Source organism: Zeus faber (genome assembly GCF_960531495.2).
Source record: "Zeus faber genome assembly, chromosome: 16".
NCBI lineage: Eukaryota > Metazoa > Chordata > Actinopteri > Zeiformes > Zeidae > Zeus > Zeus faber.
The window spans coordinates 6,338,371-6,363,370 of NC_137202.1; the positions used below are offsets into that span (position 1 = coordinate 6,338,371).

The 25,000-nt window shown below is 40.7% G+C and overlaps 1 protein-coding gene across 2 annotated transcripts in view; it reads right to left on the reverse strand.

Annotated features, from left to right (window-relative positions):
- myofl (myoferlin like) overlaps window positions 1–25,000 on the reverse strand; it is a gene marked incomplete at its 5' end in the record, with an annotated part of 29,212 nt that overhangs the window by 2,281 nt on the left and 1,931 nt on the right. For both annotated transcript variants that reach the window (XM_080016225.1, XM_080016226.1), the window contains 43 exons: window positions 717–856; window positions 1,515–1,663; window positions 2,349–2,519; window positions 2,639–2,730; window positions 2,864–3,019; window positions 4,211–4,339; window positions 4,465–4,563; window positions 4,665–4,679; window positions 5,635–5,705; window positions 5,969–6,134; window positions 6,240–6,401; window positions 6,957–7,058; window positions 7,723–7,881; window positions 7,992–8,173; window positions 8,620–8,697; window positions 8,940–9,027; window positions 9,351–9,515; window positions 9,601–9,740; window positions 9,851–9,953; window positions 10,619–10,733; window positions 11,363–11,526; window positions 11,630–11,761; window positions 11,878–12,033; window positions 12,562–12,754; window positions 13,192–13,301; window positions 13,399–13,523; window positions 14,197–14,374; window positions 14,912–15,025; window positions 15,115–15,239; window positions 16,469–16,507; window positions 16,737–16,819; window positions 16,911–16,954; window positions 17,116–17,184; window positions 17,266–17,369; window positions 17,480–17,606; window positions 17,828–17,943; window positions 18,274–18,304; window positions 18,404–18,454; window positions 18,547–18,609; window positions 20,112–20,240; window positions 20,796–20,965; window positions 21,904–22,000; window positions 22,132–22,240. In XM_080016225.1, the coding sequence (XP_079872351.1) occupies window positions 717–856; window positions 1,515–1,663; window positions 2,349–2,519; window positions 2,639–2,730; window positions 2,864–3,019; window positions 4,211–4,339; window positions 4,465–4,563; window positions 4,665–4,679; window positions 5,635–5,705; window positions 5,969–6,134; window positions 6,240–6,401; window positions 6,957–7,058; window positions 7,723–7,881; window positions 7,992–8,173; window positions 8,620–8,697; window positions 8,940–9,027; window positions 9,351–9,515; window positions 9,601–9,740; window positions 9,851–9,953; window positions 10,619–10,733; window positions 11,363–11,526; window positions 11,630–11,761; window positions 11,878–12,033; window positions 12,562–12,754; window positions 13,192–13,301; window positions 13,399–13,523; window positions 14,197–14,374; window positions 14,912–15,025; window positions 15,115–15,239; window positions 16,469–16,507; window positions 16,737–16,819; window positions 16,911–16,954; window positions 17,116–17,184; window positions 17,266–17,369; window positions 17,480–17,606; window positions 17,828–17,943; window positions 18,274–18,304; window positions 18,404–18,454; window positions 18,547–18,609; window positions 20,112–20,240; window positions 20,796–20,965; window positions 21,904–22,000; window positions 22,132–22,240 (5,011 nt within the window). The remainder of the gene's footprint in view (window positions 1–716; window positions 857–1,514; window positions 1,664–2,348; window positions 2,520–2,638; window positions 2,731–2,863; window positions 3,020–4,210; window positions 4,340–4,464; window positions 4,564–4,664; window positions 4,680–5,634; window positions 5,706–5,968; window positions 6,135–6,239; window positions 6,402–6,956; window positions 7,059–7,722; window positions 7,882–7,991; window positions 8,174–8,619; window positions 8,698–8,939; window positions 9,028–9,350; window positions 9,516–9,600; window positions 9,741–9,850; window positions 9,954–10,618; window positions 10,734–11,362; window positions 11,527–11,629; window positions 11,762–11,877; window positions 12,034–12,561; window positions 12,755–13,191; window positions 13,302–13,398; window positions 13,524–14,196; window positions 14,375–14,911; window positions 15,026–15,114; window positions 15,240–16,468; window positions 16,508–16,736; window positions 16,820–16,910; window positions 16,955–17,115; window positions 17,185–17,265; window positions 17,370–17,479; window positions 17,607–17,827; window positions 17,944–18,273; window positions 18,305–18,403; window positions 18,455–18,546; window positions 18,610–20,111; window positions 20,241–20,795; window positions 20,966–21,903; window positions 22,001–22,131; window positions 22,241–25,000) is intronic.

Here is a 25,000-nt window from a genome sequence, read left to right on the forward strand (position 1 = left end):
AAAAACTTCTTATATACAGTAGACAGAAGATAGAAAAATATGGAATGTATAATCAATAATCAACAATAAACTATAAACCTAAGATAAACCATAATATATAATTTTGCCTATGACAATAACCTAATAATAGACAATAAGTGCAAACCTAGAATTTACTTAAGACAATAAAATAAGCCTATAAATCAACAATAACGTAAGACAAAATGGCAACATACAGTAACCTAGATATAACTAGATGATAAGAAACGTTTTTAAACATACAATAACTTACAATAAACAACAAACCAGAAAGAATAAACGTAAGAATGAACAATGAATAACAGATAAATTGGCGAAAATATACAATGAGCCTAATGAACACCAATAAATTATAGTATGGAGTTAGTTAACCAACACAATAAAATGAAGCCAAACAATACCAATGAGCATCCAAGAATAAAATCTGGCAATATATAATGAACCTAATGATAAATAGGAATGCTACTAATGAACAATATAAATAAATATAACTGAAAAAATGTAACTGCCCTTTGTCCCCCCGTGCCCAAGCAATAAACTAGAAGAAACTGTGTTATAGACTTTCCCTAAAAAAGGCAACTAAAAAATACAGCTTTGTAGCAACAATTCACATTCTATGGGAATGCTATTTCTACTCTACTAAGTCATACATAAATAATGCTAACAGTGCTGTTGCTTCACGGCTGTGTGGGATTAACCTGGGACAGTGTTGGCTGATAGGAGCTGGAGAGGCTCCGGGTCTCCACGTGCTCCGGTACCAGGCCCTGCTCTCTGAGGACGTGCAGGGCCAGCCTCTCCCGAGCTGGACCCAGATGCTGGTGGATCAGTTTATTGGCCTCTGCACAGGGAAGAAAAAAACACACACAAAAAATATAAAAAAATGAAAAAAAAAAAAAAAAGACATATAGTTACGGTCACAAATCCTACCCATGTCATCCAGAAAAATGACGAAAAAAAACACAATAGATCAGTTGTATTCAAACAGTGGGGCGCGGGAAAATTAAAGATTAAAAAAAACAAAAAACGAATTTGACCAGCCAAATAAGATTTCATGAAATAAGTTTATTTAAAGTTTCTAAACCCAATAGTTTATTTTATAGTTTGTGTGTGTGTGTCACTGGGAATATTGTTATATGGGGAGGGATTGGGGAGAGAACGGGGTTGTTATTTTCATTAGTTCCTTGAAAATAATACCATTTGTTTATATTTTCAAATATTTTTTATATTTCATGATTTTCATTATTATAACATATTTGTCTTCATTAGTTGTGCACTTTTCGGCCCCTGTTAGAATGTGAGGATAGGCAAGAAAAGCCACAAATGAACGTGACAGCGTGACCTGGTCGACAAGTCCTTGAAATCCTTGAAAAAAGGGGGGGGCTCGACAAAAGAAACCTTGAATATCACTGCCGTCGACGATCGATCCACCTTGAATCTCAGCAACAAATTCATACTGAAAATAGGGAACTATTGCACGTTTAGCAGCATGTCAGTACCAAAGTCTTGCAGATTGTATTGTTTCCCTGCAAAGGACAGCGCGCTGCCCCCGCCCTCGGTGTGCGGGGGAGGGACGCCCCGGAGCCTGGCCAGGTTCTGCAGGATCTGAGAGGGCTTCAGCTGGTCCCTCCACTGGTTGGTCCCTGAGCTGGAGGAAAACCGTGGTAATGAAATATCTAGATTCACTCTTTATCCCGATCACATGGCACAGGTAATACCGCACACATTTTATGCACGATTTGTGCGAGATATGTGACAATGCATTGTTTATTGTTAATCATGATACAGGGGGGTGTGTTTATTGTTCATTCTTGTGGTTTGTTGTTTATTGGGAACATTTTTCGTTTTTTTCTCTTTTAATTCTAGGTTTATTTTTTATTGTTTACTGTTGATTTCGAGGTTCATTTTTATTTTGTATTGTTCATCATTATTGTATATTGCTGAATGCTTATTGTCCACTCCTTATTTTTATGTTTAATTGTTAGGTAAAAACCTTTAGGTTTATTGTTACAGTGGATTTTTTTTTTGTCAATTGTTAAGTTTATATTTAATGTTTATTATTAGGTTTATTGTATATTGCCATTTTTCCTGTAAATTTCTTCGGTTGTTCTCTACAGTTTTTTGTTCATCTTTACGTTAATATCGATTAGGTTTATTTTATTTTGCCTTTTTTTTTTTTGTTGACAGTACTATGATGTTTTAGCGTTATTGTACATTTTCACATTTTTCTATCTTCTAGTTAGTCCATTTTCAATCACCATTTGAGGTGGGGATTTGCAGTGAGGAATTTGATCTGTTGAGAGATGCATGCAGAGACACCTGCAGGTTCTTACACGCAGTAGGACTGGGGGAGTCCACAGTAGGAGGCGAAGCGAGAGAGGAGTCTGTTCTCCAAGTCGATGATGGTCTCGCCGACTTTTTCGTCCCGACTCAGCAGGTCGTAGTCGTACACAGCGATCTTCAGGTCCTTGTCGTGAGGCAGGAAGCAGGACAACTCAAACATCCTGGACAGAATAAGACTGCGTTGAGGGGGGGCTCGCAAATCTTTTTGCAATTTACAAGTCTAAAGGAAGGGAAATATCCTAAAATATATATATTCTGTGAAGTGAAGTCATCGTATCACCTCCCAAACTCCGGATTCAGGGTGTTGGGTTTGTAATGATCTCTGTCGTCGATTGTTTTCTTTCCCAAAGTGATCTTTACATATGGGTCACACTGGAAATGGAAATGCAGAAAGGCACAACATTATTTTCATCGTCACAGTCGTCACACTCTTCACAGTCGTCACGGTCTCCAGATTAGAAGACGATTTGTTTGTATTGACTTTTAGTTTTTAGGAGGGACTGACCAGGCCGTTGTTGTCCTTGGGCTGCAGGTCGAGGCAGCGCACCACGTAGATCCTGACCAGGCACTCCTGAGGGCCGCTCTCAGGCAGCTCTCTGAACTTCCGCGGCGGAGCAGACACCCGGGGGTCATCGGACAGAGGGTAAACCCGGAAGGAGCCCTGCGGGCGGGTTGCGCCAAACGGTCGAGGATCAAAAAACACCACCACACTCTTCCGGTCGGCACACCGCCTTTCTTCGCTTCAAATCCAACCCGAAAGTGAGGATGGGAATGGTTGCCGATCAGCCGGCAGGAAGGATAAGTCTGTTCAACAATGTCCCTTTCGTTCAATTCAAACACATCTACTCATCCATCCAAGTGCACGTCCCGAAACAAGGCGGGTATGGGAGGAGCCGAGGCGTTTCAGATGTCGTACCTTCTTGAGGTTAAGTTATTCCTCCTTTTATCAGCGTTTTAGAAAGGAGAGAATGGCAACTCCTTTTTTTTTTACTCTGATCAAAAAAAAAAAAAACCTGTTTACTAAGGAATTCAGGATGCTGATTAAAATCAAGGAGGAGGGGATATAAACAGGGATTAACACTGGTTGCCGAGACGCGAAGCAAGGTTATCAGACGCCCTCCAACGTGGACCTTCAGCCGCAAAAAAAAAAAGACGCCGAACCAAATGGAGGAAGAAAAAAAACAAAAGACTTTGAACCCTGTTACATGGCTCTTTATGATATGTGTTATCTACATGAGAAGATCCTTCAGGACAGTCCCACTTTAAGGCCATTTTTCCATGAGGGTGGGAACTATATTTTTTGCCAGAATCGTCCCAGAAAAACCTGACAGCACTCCAATACTTCGTTTCGACCCCTTTATGCCCTCTTATCCTCTATCTCTATGACGCCACTGTTTGTCTTTATTTTTTTTTTCCCCAATTTGAATTACCATGTGGTGATTTGGTAAGAAATGTGGGTGTGGGTTTGGCAAGAAATTATTTAATGTGTTTATTAGGTCTACGGTCTAGAATTTTTTTTTGTCATGGGGTGCCCTCCTGCAGGCCTATATAATGCATATACTGAAAAGTATGATGGATGATAGGGGCAAGAGTGTTAAACCTACTGCAATATCACAGATATAAATAAAGTGCTTAATGTGTAATAAGTCATGATAATCCTTAAATACAGTATATTCATGATCATATTCATGATTCAGATAAAAGTTGAAAGTTGAAAGTTCATGCAACCTACCACCAGGGGGCAGCCAAGGTTAGTGAAGAACCCCAAAACCCACAGCTGGAGTTCAGTCTGTCATTCCAGGTACACAATAAGTTGGCTTGTCCCCTCCCACAAAGTGTGTATTTCATTAACCTTGAACTCTCCCACCACCGAAGGATCGTCCTCCTCGTCTTCGGTCTTGCCTCTCTGCAGCTTGAAGGTGCCGCAGAAGTCGGTCAGGCCGCGGAACTCAGGAACCTCCTCCAGCTCATAGTCATACATCTGATTAAAAATAAATAAATAAATAAATAAATAAAAATCAACTAAAACATCCGCCCACGTACGTCACAGAGGGAAACGGTCGCTGGGGATGCGGAACGTTCCAAACCATCTGATCTGCCACTAACCTGCAAGGTGTCGTAGCCTTTTTTCAGGTAAGGTCCACACTTCTCCTGCTCTCCAATGGAGGCGTAGAACTTACTCCACCAGTCCACCGACTCTTCTTCCTGCAGGGGAAAATGCCATATTAATATCTCATGTTTTACGTTATGTGGTGTTTTGTGTTATAGCCTATCGACTTTCTGTCCTTTAAAGAATACTAGCTTACCTTTTCTGCGTGCAGCTGTGTGCAAGGGAGCAAACGGAATATTTATTAATAACAGGGTTCCTTCTGGCATTACAAAATGAAATTCAAGGACTTTCAAGCACTTTTTTAAGCACTATTCGTTTGACTTGAAAACAAATATAATACATTTTGAATGTGATCTTTAATAGTTAAAATATAATATAGTCACATTGTCTATTATATACCATACAGTATATAGCTGTTTATCTTTATATCTATTATTAATCTCATTGTCATCTACTATGAAGTGCATATGAATAAGTGTGTATTAGCAACCATGCTAGATTAAATTAACATTTCCCTTCATAATCTGTCGTAAAAGCGATTCTGGAAAATCTTTATTACGTTAAAATTGGAATAACAAAACCAAAGCTAATATCACAGGTTTTCAATGATCCCATTTTTTTCAAGGACTTCGGCAACAACTTTTACAATTTTGAAAGACTTTTAAAATAAGCCTCAAGCACTTCCAGCACCCCAAGGACCTGGTAAGAATGCTGTTACAGTGGAACCTCGACTTACGACTGCATCTACTTACGACTAATCCAAGATACGAGTAGTGATAGTCGCGGAAATTTGTATCGACTTGCGACCGACTGCTCCAAGATACGACCGTGGAAATTTGCAGTTGGCGCGTCGGCGGCCAGTCAGCAGTCAGTCAGCGGGCGACCTACATCGTGCGTGCACGTAGTTCGTGGTTTATCCATATTTTTTTCATATTCATATTTATTATTTATTTCATATTTCATGTTTGTGCTGTGTATTTTGTTTATTTTCACCCTTCATGATTTCATAATTTATATGGGAAAAATTGCTTCGACATACGACTGTTTTAACATACGACCGTTCTTATAGAACGAATTACATTCGCAAGTCGAGGTACCACTGTATAAGGAATTGTACAGAGGAGCATTAATGATTAATGATTTTGACTTTGGTGTGTGTTCTGTACCTCAGCGGTCAGAATGGGTCTCTCTTCGATGTCTACGACCACGTCTCCATGTGCCGCTGCCATCATCGCCACTACAGAGCACATGGAAAACAGGCTGGGGTTAAGATGAGATAAGATAAGATCAAATAAGATAAAAGATAAGATAAGATAGGATAAAACCTTATCAATGCCAGTGGGGAAAATGCAGGTGGCGCGGCAGCTAAAACACGGCTGCCAGCAAAGATAGAGTGCCAGTCAAGAAAGGGAAAAGCAGTAAGATTGAAAAATTGAAAATATCCATCCATCCATATCCATGAGCAGAGTTTACAGCGTGATTGTGAGTGTATGCGTGCACCTTTCGCAGACATGATGGTGTCGTTGTGGACGCTATACGGGTCACAGCGGAACTCCTCCAGAGAATCCACAGTGCACTGACCCACTATGGGCTTCCTGCCAAAAGGTCGATGGTCTATGACCTTGAGCACGATGGGAGGCGTGTACATCTCCTCTCTGGGCAGAAGCTTGGGGGATAAAAAAAAAAAAAAAGAAAAGAAAAATAAGAACAATCACCCAGGGGGCAACATGCGAAACAGGGTGAAATTCCAGCGAGAGCTGAGAATCGGTACCACTTTGAGGAGCAGCACCGATCCGGGGAAGTTGGGGTTCTTTTTGAAATTCCTTATGACGGCCGTCTGCACGACCTCCCCGCCACATTCCACCATCAAACTGGGGGAAGAAACCGGCGCCAGCTGATAGTTCTTCATGTTCCTCAAACCCCAGGTCAAGATCTGTGAGTCAGTAGGGCACATGAATATAAATACATTGAGAGGATGCTAAGTCAATGAGCAAAGAGTGAAAAAGTCTGAGAAAATTAAAGGGAGACAATTGAGAAAATTGCTATTTATATGAATACACGGTCTCTGCAAGTATCAGAGCTTTAATATAATACTTTTTAAGACCTTTTAAGATGTTTTCTTTTGCAATGCAATACTAGGCTTTATAGTATGATTTTTGTAACTATTACAATACTTGTGTTTTCCTGTTGATATGATGAGACTTTCTGTAACATCAGAAATGTTGACTGATGCAGAATATCTTGACGAATTAGAAGAAATATATGGACAAATAAAATCGGCAAAAATGTGTGTTTTATGTTTAGTAAAACAAGCCTCACAACAAGCCAATATTTGTAAAACTGAATAGAACACATTTTAAGGACCTTGCAGACACCCTACAGTAGCTAAGATTTATTATTTTGCCGACTCAGCAGGGCGGGACTGGTCTTGTCTTGATTGTGCAACTTGAGGAAACTGGTTTCAAAACTAGGACATCTGGGGACACACCTCTATCGCAGTAAGCTGCACCACGGGCCTGATTCCTTGGGGAACCATGTAGAGAGCCTCACCCCGCCGCGGAGGGACCAGGGGAAGGTGCTCCTCGTTCACCTAGAAGCAGAATTTATGCATTTGTCCTCAATTTCAGATTTAGAGCTTTGGTTGTGATGCACCTATTCTAAGTAATTGGTGCAGGCTACTTGAGTGAGTGCTTATCTAGGAAAGTGTTTCCCAACCTTCTTTCTGCCTCAGAACTTTATACAATAAAATAATCCCACAGCACACCACTATCCACCAATAAAACATAAGAAACATGTATAACTGTGCTTATTATTGTGGCCTCTTAATATTGATGCATGACTCGCAAACGACAAGTTCGTAGTGAACTATCAATGACTGGGAAGTCAGGTGTCACTCACATAAGATTAAATCTTCGACCCCCAAACTGAAAATAATCAACTCTCGCTCTTTGTTCAGGAAGTCCTCCCTCGCTCACTGTGCATTAAACCAACTTAATCAAATTTGAAAGAGTTGGAAATCGAAGGCCTCTTTTAACTGAGTGAATCTGAAAAGAGGGCCAAACTTTTCATCACTACAAATAGTCCTCACTTTCAGAGTGAAACTCGTTCTGACGAACACAGAGCTGCTATCCTGTTGGAGCTGATGAATTAGAGCAGCCTTGCAATTTTTTGATCTTGCAACACAAAAGCAAATTTCCATTATTACATTTTATTTAAGTGGAATTTGAACAGTGGTCTCTGGGAGAGGTCTTCACCTTGTCCTTCAGTAGGAGCTCGGCAGCCACCAGCAGTTCCCCAGCGTCGCGGCCCTTCTTGGTCACAGGAAACCACAGCAGCTTCGGGGTGACGGGCAAGCTGGGGTTCAAATTCACCACTGGGGGGCAGATGCAGCGACCCATGGGCTCATCCCTGCCCTGCAGACATAAAAGCCGAGAAGAAGCCCCACAGACACACACAACAGATAAAGACACAGATGTCTTGCAATACTACTGTAATTCCTACTGTATATTTCAGAAGAACGTACCACTTGGTCCCTATCGTAGAGTTCAAGGACCACGTCAGGGTGGTTGTGGGCAATCTGTTGGGGGTCTCCGTAGATCTCCACATCCTCAAAGATGAGAGTCTGGTCCCAGGTGGGATTCAACGTCGTCCTTGCAATCTCAGTGGTCTTACTGACATGCAGAAAGGACACGTGGACGTATGGATCTGGAGAAAAACAGGCGTGGGTATGGTTATAACTAGTGCAAGGTCAGATTCTCAGAGACTTGGTGTGTGGCAAGAATCAAACTTATTGTTGTATAGAAAAAGAAGGATTTTAACTACAAGAGGAACTTTAGTCTAGAGCAGCTATTCCCAAACTGGGGTAGGCGTACCCCCACAGAGTCGGGGGTACGACAAAATAAATTGTGATTAACATTCTCAAACAGTCCAGGGCTCGGAAAATTCTAAGCTTTTTTATTTATTAATTGTAAATGACCTCTCGCAGCCCACCAGGGGGCCGTGGCCCAAACTTTGGGAAATACTGCTCTCGGGTGTTTAGACTGACCATTAACATTATTCATCGCTGACAGACTGTAGAAAATACCAGAGGACTTGCAGGATGTGGCTGTCTGGTTAACATGAAATAAATGAAGCTATTTCGCGCTTTTTACCTGAGAAGCTGTCTTTATCCATCGCACAGAGATTCTTCCCCTGATAGACATACACCCTCAGATGGTACATGTAAGACCCTGAAAACAAAATTATGTTCATCAGAATATCCAAACCTGTGACCACTAAGTGAATGTTTGCAGGATAATCCTATACTGTAAGCTGAGAATGAATATGGTATATAACTACTTATCAACACCTTGTCAATAGTATGCTATATTGAGATATAGTGAGACAGGACTTTTAATTTTTATTTTTTAAGGAGCTCAGTGTCTTTAATCATGAACAGAGGGCTGAGCGTGGGTCTGGCATAATTACTTACGGCCGAAATGGCAGGAAATAGTGGGCGTGTTGGCACCAAACAATTTGGTTGCATCCGTCTTACTGGCCTTCTCATCAACGTCCACCCCCTCGAATCAAAACACAGGACTTATTAGGAGTGTGAGGGTGTAAATCAAACATGGGAGTCGACACACAATTGACACAGTGGCTTTAAATTCCCAAAACAAAAAGTTGGCTGGCTGAGTAATTTGAGTGACCACTACCAAACAGGAACAGGGGCCGATGCGGGAGAAGAAAAACAGGATGTGACTAACATCATGTATCCATGACAGCCGCCTCAGAAGGACATTTTGAGAATACACCGAGGACACATAATGCACAAATAAAAAGAGTGAAAGGGAAAAAAACAAAACAAGATACAGTATATCGTTGTTGTTGACAAGCTACCCACCAGCGCCCCCTCCAGCCTGAAGATGGCGGAGGCCCCGATGCAGTCGGAGGGAGCCATCTTCCTCCTCTTGCGGCGCCGGCGGAACGTGTCGGACGAGCGCTCCTTCCTGTGGAACTTCCAGCCAATCAGAGACGAGTATTCCCAGCCGTCTCCGGTTCCCCGTCTCTGTGAAAGGGGGAGAATTGAGAAAACGCTTTCCACCCCCCGCGCCCCCAACCACGTTGTATTTTGAGGGGGGTTTCTGACCCACCTCCGTAACAGCCGTACTGTCAGACGTCTTTTTTCGTTCTCTGGTCAGTCTCCTCCTGCGATGGACATGGTACATCTTCTCAGCCGCGACCCATGATTTGGGCTTGTCATCGGGTGGAATGGTGACTCCATACTCCCACCCTGGTGTCGCAAAACACACAGAACACACGTAGACATTCATATGGAATACGATGCCGTGTGATTAAACATCCACTATATTGTAAAGTCAGTGGGTGTGTCTGACGCTCCACCTTTCTCGTCCACTGCTCTGTTGATGTCAAAGCTCCAGTCGTCGACCCACGCCCAGCCAGGGGGACACTCGTACTCCGCGGGGCTCTGGGTCTTTTCTCCATTCTGAACGACACGCTCATTATCATAAGTAGAACGCGTTGGCCAGCTCAACGGCCACAAAATTCACTAGAACATAATCCATATGGGTCTTTGTGTTTGTACCTGCCAGTCTAGCGGGAAAACAGTGAAAGACCAGTGATCATGGCAACATCGTCTACCTGTTAAAGGGTTATAACTGTGTAGTAAACTGTGCGATGTTCTGTAATAACACTGTAAAAAATGAGTCTAACCCATCTGTTATGAGCCATGTATTAATATATACATATACAGTATACATACATTATATATATTTATATATATATATATATATATATATATATATATATATATATATATATATATATAAATGTATTTATTTATTTATATAATATCTTATTGCTCAAATTTATATTTATACCAGTCGATACTTGCCTGTTGTGTTTTTTATCTCTATCTGGTGCATAGAGCATATTTTCTATGAGTATATATTGTATTTCTTGGGGGTATTTTTTAGATTGTTAATCATTTTTTTCTATGCCATTGTCTGTTTTAACTTTGTTTTACCTTGACAAATTCCTTGTACACGATTCAGATGGCTTATCTGAACCGGCACTTTTTCATATTACTGTAGATAACTGCTGTGAAGGTTTTTGTTTTTTTTGAATGACCCTGAAACACAGTTAACTCACCACGTCGGTGTTGGGCTCGCCAGCAGCCTTCCACTCGGCGCCAGGGAAGCGCGTCTCGTTTTGAAATACTTCATCCGTGAACTCTGTGTGTCCGGCGTCTGCTTCTGTCAACAGGCTGCGGAGCGGCGGGAGCACAGCGGTCAGATACGACGGTGAGTCAGCGACTCCAACAGCAAACACAGCCCAGCCGCATAGGAAGTCGGCTTTTAGAGGAGCGGGGAGCAGGGAAGCTATTTACACCAGCGGCAGCGGAGGAATGTAAACACAGGAGCTCTGCTACAGCTCAAGACGCCGCCGAAATCCATTGTTCATGTCCTTTGGTGAGTGCAGGGGTGCAAACTCAGGGGTGCAATTATTTTTTAGCGGCACCACGAACATTACATTCCTTACAAGGACCGCACACGTATTCAAAACAAAGAAATGTATCGTAACCAAAGCGACCCGTGTAAAATAAACGACAGATCCGAACCAGATTCATTGGCTTCTGTATTTTGAAATCTCAATTAAAACTATTCCAATTATCATTATTTTTTCTGCTCAACATAAAAATCGAATCAAAATTCGATTGATATAACATTGAAATCAATGGGTGTTTTATATAGCCATTTATATTACTCCCCAAAATGATTTTATACTCCTCTCTCATCAAAATCGTCCATTTTTCAAATGTATTATTATAGGAGCGATCAACACTCCCGACCCGGTACAGCACTCTTGTGTCTCAATGGATGATGCTTTTCTCACCCTCGCTCCGGCTCGAAAAACCAGTCTCCCTCCCACTCCCAGCCCCGTGGAGGCAGGAAGCGCTCCTGCTTCAGCTTCACCTTCCCCGTCACGTCGGAGAACTTGTGGCGCCCCACCAGACCCGTGGTTCCCCACTTCCCAAACACATTGGCCTGGTTCTCGTACTGCAGTCGGAGAGGGGGACAATCTGCTGCAGTTGCACGCAGTAAAATGACGTTGACAATAAAGTGCACATTCGCGAAACACGCCGTGATCTGACGTAACTACCATTTCTGCAAAAACACTGAAGGTTCCCTCCGAGAAGCTGTTGAACTTTTTTTCGTGGGCAGAGAGACCCAGCCACATGTTGACCCGCAGCTGAACCGGTATCTTGACACCTTTGTTTTTGTCCATTGGGTACTGAATAAAATGATGAAATAAAATGAGTAGCGTGTTTTGGAATTTGACATTGTAATTAAGCATAAAAAACCCCCAAACATAGATGGTTGGTTAGAGCTTCAGACTCAGACCCAGACCTGCATGAGGATGGTTTGGGTCTTTCCACAGAACCTCCCACAGGCCTGCTCGCTGAAGGTGGAGTAGAGGATCCGGTTGGCAGGGACTCGGGCGTAGGCCACCCTCTTCCCCCCTCTCAGCATCCAGATGATGGCGTCCGGCATACTGTTCTGAGGCTAGAACAAGACAGGGAATGATGGTGTGTAGGGACATACAATAATTTATCCTGTGCATAATATTGCATTTTGTGTATTCTGTATATTCTTATACATATTTGACTCTCGGTTTAGTATTTTTTCGGCTACTTGTGCGTACACGACAATTTCTTTATTCCAAATGTATTTTTATTGTCGGGGGGTTTTTTCCAGACCATTTTTTTATGCTGATTGTCTGTACAGAAACACTCCATTCATCATCATGACAAATCTCTCATACTGTATATGTAAATGTATGGGCAGAACAAACTCATTTTCATTCTGATTCTGATTCTCATACATTTTGGGATTTTCCAATACATCAAGGCGTAGCCAAAGCACATGCTGCATCAGTGGGATGGGTTTTAGAATAGAATAAAATAGAATAGAACATTGTAATTGTCATTGCATGAGTACAACAAAATCAAGTTTGCAGCTTCCGTACCCGATGCTACAAAAAAATAACTGTAGATGGATAAAAATAGGACAGATTGGGTTGTGGTTGCTGACCTCTTCCGCCAGCTGCTTCAGTCGGTGTAACCAGTCCTCGAATTCCGCAACAGTGGCCTTGACGTCCCTGGCCTCTTCCTTCATGCGTTGGGCCATCTGCTGAATTCCCGCCAGCGAAGCATCACGTAGTTTCTTTATCTGCAGGTCCAGGGCGGTCAGGTTAGGCTGTCCCTCCAGCACAGGAAGCTGGAGACTGCCAAAATATTTTGTTAGTAAATTGACCTGGGGGTCACATAACTCACTTTCGAGAGAATGCGGACGACAAAAAAAAAAGGCAGACGGTTAAAGTGGTAATCCATCAGATTCTTGAGCTATTATCTTGCTGAGAAATCAGACATTTGATCGTTTTTTTAAACTGGCACTGGCAATATACATTTCGGGTATTTGAGTTATGCGTGTGCTCCTCTACAGTATGTGTTGCTTCCATTGTTGGTGGCGGGTCTGCCTTTCCAGGCAAGAATGGGAGTAAGAGTGGAATTCCGTGACCTCAAGTGTAATAAAAACTTTAATGTCTAAAAAACATACAGCCCTTCTGTACTAGGCCCAGTGAAAATTACCACAAATGACGATTCACGTCATACTGGAAAAAATTCACGATTTGCCAAACAGGTATCTTCTGTCATACCGTACCTGCTGAGGTCCTCAATCATGTGGTTGATGAGTTTGAGCCAAATCTCCACCAGACGGGCCTCGGACACCTTGGCCAAGATGGCTGTTTTCAAAGAGGTTAGGTGGGACTCCTGAAAAGTGGAAAAAAGAGAAAAAAATAAAAATGAAAAAAAGGGAAGAGAAGAGCAACTGGAATGTGGTCAGTGAGTCACATGGTCCTGTTCTTACTAGTCTCTCAGCAATGAAGAGGAGGACGTTGACGGAATCAAGCCGGTGGTTGATCTCCTCCCAGAACGAAGTGAGAGTCACCACAGGCTTGGTGTCACCCCAGGGGAGGTAATAGTATTGATTACCTGTGGAAAAGACGAAAAAACGAAAAAAAAAAACAACGTGATTTCTTAAGCCGGCTTTACACTAATTCCGACGACGCATCCGATTGTCGGAACCCACTCCCTGGCAGCCGTAGGGTTGGATTTCGCATGACTCACTTAAAATATAAAATACACATGACACTGAATTCAGGTCTCGCCCTGCGTCTTTTCAAGTGAAACAGTGCGATAACAAGTGGTTTGTGTCTTGTCTTGACTATTTTGTTTGGTTATTTGCACATGTTTTAACATTTATTTCTGTTCAGCAATGGACTGATCTTTACAACGAGAGAGTCCTCGTATATGAGAATGTACTTGCTGAAATAAATGGCTTCTGATTCTGATGAGTGAATATGGTGACAGTAATAACATCATTATTTAATATACATAACTGAGTTTACTGCTAGTTTCCGATAAATGTAGCCTCCCAGTTGCTTGGCAACAGTGGCTCCGCGTCCGTTGTGCCGGAACCCGAAATTTTTCCCTAGAGTTGGTGTTGATTGTAGATTGGAAATTCGATCCAACGCTAAAATTGACACACCGCAGAGGGGCGGAGCTTAACGCATGGAGTTTCTGAATTTTCCACAGAAAACAAACAGGACTTTGACGGATTCAGTGTTAGGTTGGGTTTACTCGTGTTTCCATTGCCGGTGCTCACCATCAAAGACAGCGAGGCTGTACTGGGTGGTGGAGGCCAGCGGCTTGCAGGTGGAGTCCAGCTTGTTGCCGTAGTTACCGATGCTGACCTCGAACTGGACGGGCTCCCCAGGCTCCTGGAGCATGCAGGCGCTGTGGAAGACGGCGCACAGCGAGAACTTCCTCCTGCGCTGGTACCTCTGGTGTGGGTGGTGGGGAAAACTTTATTTATTCAGGAACGTTGTCGTTAAGCCAAATCGGGAAATCGAAAGCCGAAACGCAGATACCAATGGTTTTGTTAGTTAAGTTAAACTTTAAGTAAATCAATAAGCCAAGTGCAATAAATGAATGAATACTTGCATTTTGTATATTCTGTATTTTTATATTTGTTTCTGTTATGTATTTATTATTTATTTGTTTGTTTGTTTATTTATTATTATTATTATTGTTGTTGTTATTATTATTATTATTATTATTATTATTATTATGAGTAGTATTATTATTTGTAGTATTATTATCTTCATTATTATTATTATTATTATGAATAACGGAGAGTAGCACTTACATGTATACAGTTGATTATGCTACTACTGATTCCAATGTGGGCAAGTGGCAGTTATGCTAAAGTGAAGAACGAAAGTAAGTACTAAATTAAGTATTTAAGTTGGCCTACATCCCAAATATGAAACGGAGCACTACATAAGGCATAGAGTGTCAGTAAGGTCTCTGCACAATACCTGTGCGACAAGGATGTCATCAGTGGAAATGTCGTCCACTTTCTTATCGACTTTTACGTCGAGTTGAGACGACAGCTCGATGAGGACCCTTCCCCTGTAGGCCACCCCTTCACCCTGTAGAACAATTTAAATATAAGATAATGAGGTGAAGTTATGGGCAAGGGGGCAAGGTCATGACTACTGACGCAACAAGCTGCCCATACCTTTCCGAAGTTCAGCTGGTCGTATGTGTCGGTCAGGCCGGTGAACTCCCTGGGGCTCCCATACAGGTTGACGTAGCACGGCCCGAAGGCCGGGAGGAACCCCACCTCAGACTCACTGGTGCTCGCTGGGGAGAAAAGATGGTAAAAAGATGTAAAAACTGGTTGACTTATTCATAAATCTTCAACCTACCAACGATAATCTTTGTAATGATATAGTCTGATGCACACTGGGCTCAACACAGGGCTGTAATTACAGTGGTTGCACACACACTAATCTTATTATTATTTTCACTCAACTTATTTTTAGTCTAAATCTAACAAAGACTCTAGTATTTGAGTGATTATAGCAGGTTATTATTGTAGTTTCTGCTCATAAGATACTGTAAAACTGAGGACACCCTTTTTTATGTCACAAAAAAAAAATTAAGTGAGTCTTCTTTGTGTCTTTGGATACTTTGAGATAGATAGATAGATAGATAGATAGATAGATAGATAGATAGATAGATAGATAGATAGATAGATAGATAGATAGATAGATAGATAGAAAGGTAGGTAGGTAGGTAGGTAGGTAGGTAGGTAGGTAGACGGACGGACAGACAGACAGATAGACAAAATAGCAGACAGACAGACAGACAGACAGACAGACAGACAGACAGACAGACAGACAGACAGACAGACAGACAGATAGATAGATAGATAGATAGATAGATAGATAGATAGATAGAAAGGTAGGTAGGTAGGTAGACGGACAAACGGACAGACAGACAGACAGACAGACAGACAGACAGACAGATAGATAGATAGATAGATAGATAGATAGATAGATAGATAGATAGATAGATAGATAGATAGATAGATAGATAGATAGATAGATAGATAGATAGATAGATAGATAGATAGATAGATAGATAGATAGAGGAAAAGTACAGCATCAACATCAACTGTACACAATCAAAAATATGGCAACATACGCTAAACCTAATGATAAACAACAAATATAACCTTCAATTTATGAGAAAAAAATGTATTAAAATAAAAATGACCCTGTGGGTTTGGGTGGGGGTGGTGTGATTAAAGCAGCCACACCAGTCTTGGGTGTAGTTTATTGGCCCAGGATCAGGGGTGGCTGTAAACCTGTTGCTCATCAGAGCAATCAATGCGCACCAAAAAATAAACACAATTAAAAAAATGCAATGATAGTGAAAGATGAACCAAAATATAAGAAAAAAATTTTAATGTACAATGAACCTAAAGATGAATATTAAATATAAGTCGAAAATAAAATATTTAAATGTATAAAGGAAATTATTATTTTTGCATAATCAAAACCTTAAATGCAATTTGTATTTCTTACATTCAGACGGCGGTATGTTGCCATTTTCCGGCACTGTGCCTGTTTTAAACAGAAATCACACACACACACACGCACAGGCACACACACACACACACACACACACACACGCACACATCCACACACACACACACACACACACACACACACACACACACACACACACACACACACACACACATTCAAAGACTTTACTGATTATCATGTGATTAATATGGGATGACTACAATGTACTCCATTTTAATTATTCCTGCAAAGAAACCTTCATTACCTTCGATCTCACCCCCGGACGAGGCGATTCTGTTCAGATTCAGAAACGTTGTTCCTATGACGTCATTCTTGGTCAGTCGATCCCTGCAAAATATTATTGATTAGTTCGTTTTCTAACTAATCAATAATAACAGCGTTTGAGTTATGATGCTCATATTGTATGTGAGTTTTTTACCAGTCATAAACAGTCAGCTTGATGCGGTCACACATGGAGGGGAACTGTAAATTAAATATGCGGGAGTAGCGGGAGTAAATATGTAGAGTAGTTATTAGGGAATGATGTGTTAAATTATTTTACTGTACACGTGTAAGTACTATTTTAACACAATTGTGCTATTTTAAAGTCCAACATAATGGCCTTTATTAAATGTCGATATTACCTTGACCTGGATATTTATTACTTGGTTCCACTGTGGGTTCGCATTTTTCTCGATAATTTTGGTGCACAGCTAAAGCAGGGTGGGGAAAAAAATTAGAGTCAATATATGCAATAACAACATGTGTTTGTTTTTTTACTATTCAAATATCACCTTTTTGCCAGCAAAGCTGAGCTCCAAAAATGGATCCACCAGGTTTTTCTTATCTCCGTCACTTCCAAACACCTGTTTGACCGTCTGGCAAAAGGCATCGTCCACTGCAATACAAGAATATGGAAAAAAAAAAATACAATAAAACACAATTTAACAAAATAATCTAAAATAAAATTGGTCAACCCCTAGCAAACAGTTATTTATGGGTTGTTACTCTGGGGCAAGTCCTCGGCTCGGTACACTTTGAGGCTCAGAGTGGCCCAACGCAGCGTCACGCTGGCCGGCACCAAGAGGTTTGTCTCCACATCGTCCTGCTCCTCGTTGCTCTCCTTCCTCTCAGTCTGATAAGGGAGGGAGAAGAGAGGAGGGGAGGGGAGAGGAGAGGAGGGAAGGGGGAGAAGAGGATAGGACAGAGGAGGGGAGTTGAGGAGAGAGGAGAGGAGAGGAGAGGAGATGAGGAGAGATGAGGAGAGGAGGGAAGAGGAGGGGAGAGAAAATACAATTTTTATTGCATCTTGTCAGTTTCTGTATTTTGGTCTGGTGGCGCGGGGACGGCTCTTACTGGTACTTCATCCCCAGTCCCCACGACGATGATGCTGACTTTCAGGTAACCTTTGGCCCCGGAGCTGGAGTCGTCCGGGTCACTGAGGAGGAGCCATTTCCTCATGACAACATGACCTGGAAACAAAAAATGCTTTACCTCAAGCTTTTCATTATTTTGTATCTGTATTTTTTTTGCTCTATTGCATTTTATCATGGTTTTATTTGTATTTCTATAAAAATGAAATAAAAACATATTTCTTTAGGCAATGATATTTTTTTACTCCATTTTATTTTATTTCATTATTACTATATTTTTTTCATACTAGTTTTTTTAATGTGAACTGTCTGTAGAAACGTACCAATCCTCACCATGACACATTCTTCTTTTTGTACATGTACATGGCAGAATACACTCATTCTGATTCAGATTTTGGAATAAAAATGAAAGATGGGAGATATACTGACCAGGTTCATCGTAGACATACCCCACATCCAGCTGGATGACCAGAAAAACCATATTTTATTTAGGGAACATTCATTTGACCAAACTTATGAAACTCATGAACTGGTAGGAAGCCGGGAGGAGCATCGGTACCTTGAACTCTCCCATTAAGCTGTCGGCTCTCAGGGAGTAGGAGTCATAGACCTGTCGCGACACGGGAACAAGTTAGAACAATTTCGGCAATAAATCAACACCAGCAAACTAAAAGCGCCAATTAAACAACAATGGGTACCAACCCGAAAGCTCATGAGCTCATCAAATAGTTCTGAAGGGATCATGTTGACATTGTAGAAGAACATCTAAGCAGAAGAGAAAAGACGGATGATAAAATAGAAACATAATTAATAAAATGACAAATTTAGTGGTAACTATACTCACAATATACACTATCAATATACAATTAAATAGAATTAGAGGAAAACCTGTAGCAAAAGATAGTTAAAGCCAGTTATCAATATTCATGTTGTGAATCAGGGGTTTGCTACCAGGTTGCCAGGTCTGCGGTTTTCCTGTGGAATTGGGATACTTTTGAAGTGTGTGTGTGTGTGTGTGGGGGGGGAATTATATTGAAAATATTGAAAAATACAGAAATATCGGGGCCAATAAACAGAAAGAACTTCAGTACATTTAATACAATATAATTACTTTTGATACTTAAGCTACTTTAAGACTTTTACTCAAGTAGTATTCTAATGAGTGACTTTCACTTTTACCAGAGTCGATTTTTTTGTAAGATAACCCTACTTTTACTCAAGTGTGGCTTTCGAGTGGTTTTTCCACCACTGAATATATCTAAATACAGTGGTACCTCGACTTGCGACTGTAATTCGTTCTATAAGAACAGTCTTTTGTTAAAACAGTCGTATGTCGAGGCAATTTTTCCCATATAAATTATGAAATCAAGAAGGGTGAAAATAAACAAAAGACACAGCACAAACACAGTAAATATGAAAAAAATATGGATAAGCCACGAACCAAGTGCACACACGATGTAGGTCGCCCGCTGACTGACTGCTGACTGGCCACCGACGCACCAACTGCAAATTTCCACGGTCGTATCTTGAAGCAGTCGTTCACAAGTCGATACAAATTTTCGCGACTATCGCTACTCGTATTTTGGATTAGTCGTAAGGAGATGCAGTCGTAAGTCGAGGTACCACTGTATCAGATTCAACTTTATGGGCGATTTCGCAGACAGAGGTTTAATCTGAATGAGGACTCAACTAATCCTATTTCAATAAATCCAGAATTTGAAAATGCCTTTCTGAGACGTTGCTTCGTTTAGGATGAATGAGTTCTGGACTAGGAAGTCCTGGACTAAGGTCATGAAGGACTCGTCAGCTCCTTCTGTCTGGATTTGGTTCTGGTCTTCTATTTCCTCTGTTGTCAAGGTCGACCTGGAGGCCACATCCATTAATCAAAAATTCAATTTAAGCCTTCACTTACAGAGCTAGATCAGCTCTAATCTTCCTTCTGGAAATCAGATGTTCAGTGCAAATCTGAGACTATCCTAAACCATGACTGAGAAAGACCATTTCAGTTAGTCCAGATTAAAAGTGTGATTTAGACTAAGATTAGGCCTAATCTGTGTCCGCCCCCAAGTCATCTGGAAAACTACAGTAATAGGCTCAGATAGAAACAGGTATTAAGGTGAGATGTTTGTGTTTATGCTGTTGGTGGACTGAGATCATTAAAAGCGCTGAAGAGAAGAGTGCGTCAGGAAGTCAGTGAAGAGGGAGAGAACACAGAGGAACATGGGAAAAACAAGGCAATGACAAAGAAAAGCTGACCAACTTATTACCTCATCAAAGAAGGGGTTGTTTCCCCTTCTGATTCTGGTCCTGTGGGTTTTCCCACAGACGTTCACCTTCACCACAGGCTTTATGTTGTTGCCAGGCAGCTGACGGCTCTCGATCACTCGAATTCGGATCTGGGCAGTAAGATATATTTCAACATTGCGACACATACATATACATTAACACTGCACAAACTCTAACATGCACGCAACTTAGTAAAAAACAAAAAAAAATTCATCATTATAATTTAAACTACAACTTTAAATTACAATTTTTACCCATACTAATAACCTATCCTGTGCATAGAATCGAATTTGTTTATTCTGTATATTTTAATGTATTTGACTATTTGTTTTATATTTTTCGGCTATTTCTGTATATTTGGCCTTTTTTTTAACTAAACATTTTATTGTATTTTACTGTATTTTATTTTTTTTCCCTCAGACTGTAAGTTTTTAAAATGCTATTCTTCTGTAGAAACGCACTTATAATCAAAATGACAAACTCTGTGTGTATGTAAATGCACCTGGCAGAATAATCATTCTGTTTCTGATTCTGATTCTAAACATATATTCACATCTTCAAGGTTTCACAACTAAAGGCCCTGTAAATGTTGGTCTGAATTACTCTTGAGGGAAACGGAATCAGACCTTGCTCCTTGACACCAGCCCAAGGGCCTTCTACAATACCTGGAAGTCCTGGGGCTTGTGGGCCAGGGCTCGGTTCCTCTTGCTGCCCAGACGTGCGAGGCGCTGGGGCGGGTTGCCGTTCGGCTTCAGCCGCGTGGCAACTTGTTTACTTCCTGTTTGGCCTCCTTCCCCTGCGTCCCCCTGCCCGTCCTCCCCTTCCTCACCTTCTCCTGCCGAGGCAAAATGAAAAGACAATGTGCTGGATACTTACAGCGTTAAAAAACACAAGACACTTCCTACTACACTCAAATAAACACTATGTGGTAAAATATTAATTTACATAAATACATGAAATGTGTTAATTTCTCTCCTTGATTTGTTCTCATTGGTCAACTTAAAGGTGCAGTGTGTAGAATTTAAGGAACAGACTTGGCAAAAATGTAATATAATATTCATAAATATGTTTTAATTAGTATCTACGTAGGGAGCGGGTAGACTTCACGGAGGCCGCCATGTTGCACCGCCATGTTTCTTCTACAGTAGTCCAGAACAGACAAACCAAACACTGGCTCTCGGGAGGGCCTTTCGCGAGTTTTGCGGCCACCGTCTCTTCTACGGAGGCCCCACCCCATGTTGCACCGCCATGGGGAGGGGTATTCAGTAGGTTGCGATCTGCAACCCCACGGCTAGATGCCACTACATTCTACACACTGCACCTTTAACTGATAAGGCCGGCTATTTTTCACCTCGTGCATTTCAATGGGGCAAATGTTTAAGCCTGGAAAATAACATGTTAAATCTACTATTCAAACACACTTCTCTAAACTCACATTATAGTTAATTCTTTACATTCTTTTTTGGAACATGCTTTGGAAACAGTAATATAAATTATTAAAAATGACTTTTTGCGAATTGCACAACCAAAGTGTAACATTGGCAACAGCAGGTTGCCAGTATGAAGTGAAACAAGTTCCTGTTTCTATTCTTTTATGTTTGATGCGGCTATGACCAAAATGCAGAAATCTAAAAAAAAATGGAAAAGCTGAGAAAATGCACGGTTTGTTTTTTTGTTGTATAATATTTAAAGACTGTTTGACGGCTGTTGACATTCAAATTATTTACGTGAAAAGTTCCAAAATTCTATATATAAGACTGTATATTCTTGTACCTGCGTCACTGTGAGACATGTCTCCATCAGGCTGGTCGTTGGGGTTTGGATAGCTGCCTGCAGGCGGCTCATACCCAATGACCAAATTAATGGTTGCCTGGGAAAAAAATATTGCTTTAAATGTTTTTCATCATGATTAATTCTCTACTGAAAAGCAACTTAGAAAGACTTAAGAAAAGGTTAAAATTGCATGGTATCGGTCTGGAATAACCCTTAAAATTTGTTTACCCCAGTAGCCTGCTGCTTCTCATTGATAAGGGGCACGTTCGTGGAAGACAGGGACTTAGTGTGACCGCTGGACAAGTCTCTCAAGGAAATATTAGCTGAGCCAATGAACCTGGAAGGCAATTAGATAGTTACAGAGCCTCCAGAGAAAAAGCTTGTTTTGACTTAATTTAGTCATATTAGATAGATAGATAGATAGATAGATAGATAGATAGATAGATAGATAGATAGATAGATAGATAGATACATACATACATACATACATACATGCATATATACATACATACACAAGAAAAAAATATGGCAATATACAGTACATCACAAATAATAACAAACCAATATAACCTAAAAAGTAACAGAAGAAAAATAAAAAAATAAAAAATAAAATAAATAAATAAATAAATATCTAGAAAATGTAAGTCAAATAAAATAACAGAACCAGAAAGATGAAGCTACAGTAAAGATTAAAAAAAATGGTAATGTTATAACATGATAAACATTAAATAAAAGTCAAAAAATTGACCCAAAAAATTGGCAATAATACTAAAAAAGCAATGAAATAAACCGAAAGGATTTGGTGATATACAATAACGAATGACAATATATAATATGACTGAATGAACATGTGCTAGTAATATATAATATGAACCATATTATACACAGTGGTTGTTGGACGTCCTCTGACCAGCTTGATTGATCAGGTGCATGTGACTTCATGAATGAATGGAAAACCTGAAGTAAAACATGTTGGACTTCCCCTGTGACAATAATTCAATGCTGTAACTACTCTTAACTGCATCTCCACCACAGCACGGCTTCCAAGTTTCACTTCACATATTGTAACAGAGCCAGCAACGGCATCAAAACATCGGCTTCGGTTGCCAAACACATGTGATTAATAACCACAATCTTTGGTGCCAACTGTTTTTTATTCCACCATAGATTCAACTCATATTTTGGAAGTGGAAAGAAGTGTATATTGGCCGATTCATATTTTTATTGTATTTCCTTATTATTTTGTCTAATTGTGTTGATGTGAGCTGCTCGGTCAATCCATGGGCTATCTATCAATCGATCGATCGATCGATCTATCTGTCTGTCTGTCTATCTGTCTGTCTGTCTGTCTGTCTGTCTGTCTGTCCGTCCATCTGTCCGTCCGTCCATTCAGCCATCTATCTATATATCTATCGAAGACAACATTTAGCTATATCACGTTATTAGGATAACCAAAAGCCCAGACAACAGAAAATATTATATGGCTACATCGCCCAGTCCAACTCCAGGAGAGATTTTAGCCAAAAATGAAATTGTGAGCGTGTTGAGGTCCCACCACACTGTCTACATGACAAACAACAGCTTTGCTTTGCTTGTTTTGACAACGGTCATTTGTGAGTAACAGTATTTTTAGAGAATGCATCACACGTGACTCAAACCAAGGCTGGATCAGAGAGGAGGTGGAAGGCCGTTCACTGGAAATCCATGATATTTTTGGGGTGTATTTTTCTGTTGTTTTTTGGGTCCATTTCAGTATATTTTTAGGTTTATTGTACATTACCTTTTTTTTCCCTTTGGTTCATCTTTCTGGGTCAGTTTTTGTATATGACCAACTTTTTATATTATATTAAATGTATTTATGTATTTATTTAGTGTTATTCTGTTACTTTTTGGTTATATTTGTTGTTTATCATTAGATTTATTGTATATTACCATATTTTAATTGTGTATCAATCTATCTATCTATCTATCTATCTATCTATCTATCTATCTATCTATCTATCTATCATCTATCCATCCATTCATCCATTCATCCATCCATCCACCCCACCATCATGTTGCTAGGTTTCACTTACAAAAATAAATACAGTTCAATAAAAACACAATAAATATTGATTGTAGTCAAATTATAGCTTTTTTATGGGCTTTTATATAACATAATATAAGGTATAGTATAACCTAATGTCTGTTCTGGAATGCTATTCATGTGGTTGATTTCTGTGTGAAATGCAATGTTTGTGAAGTTATTTGAAACTCTACATTGTAAATAAACTTGACTTATTCTCCTCCCTGACAAACCCTCCACCTCAGTCCGTGCGGTGCAGTGCAGCTTTGTCTGAGCAGTGGTAAAGGAGCAGGCAATATAGGGACACTGCCGATCTAATCAAAGAAATGCCACTCCGCTCCTTTTCCCCCGACACAGCAAGCCCGGACAGGGCTGCGGAGCTGTCTGTGCACGCTGTGATCCTCCACCAAGCCAAACACATCTCAACAGCGTGACGACAGGATTAAAAAAAAAAAAGGTATTTTAATACGTTTCAGTGATTGTGCATTTCAAAACGATGCACATGGCTCTACATGCAAATTCAAAACAAACATGGATGGTGGATTGCTAAAATTAATGCTTGGTTTAACTTGAAATAAGTAGTGGTTTTCGTTCTCAAGAAGTATGTATTACTTTTTATTGTAGTAATGAATGTCTATAAGAGGTCAAACCAACCAGGTTAAAGGGGACGTACTATCCTTTTCCTTTTTTTCTGTTTATATAATGCTACAATGTGGGATGTTCATATTAGGCGTGTATTATTTAAGTGTCAAATAATGAACTAATGACAAAGTAATCGCTGTGAACAAATCGCTGAGGCTCCCGACTGCTCTGAACACTCGGTTTTCAAAGGTTTTTCCTACTCTCTGCAAGAGCTGACATCTGTTCGATTTCTTACTATGGTCATCCAGGAGCCGTCTGTCGCCCTCTGTTCTGTGGCCTGCATGTGCGGCGGCCAGCGGCTCACCAGGGGCCTGATGGTGGCGCCGAGCTGCCCGGCATGGCGGAGGCACATGGCAGGCACTCTGCGCCCATGGCACAGAGTTTGGTGGA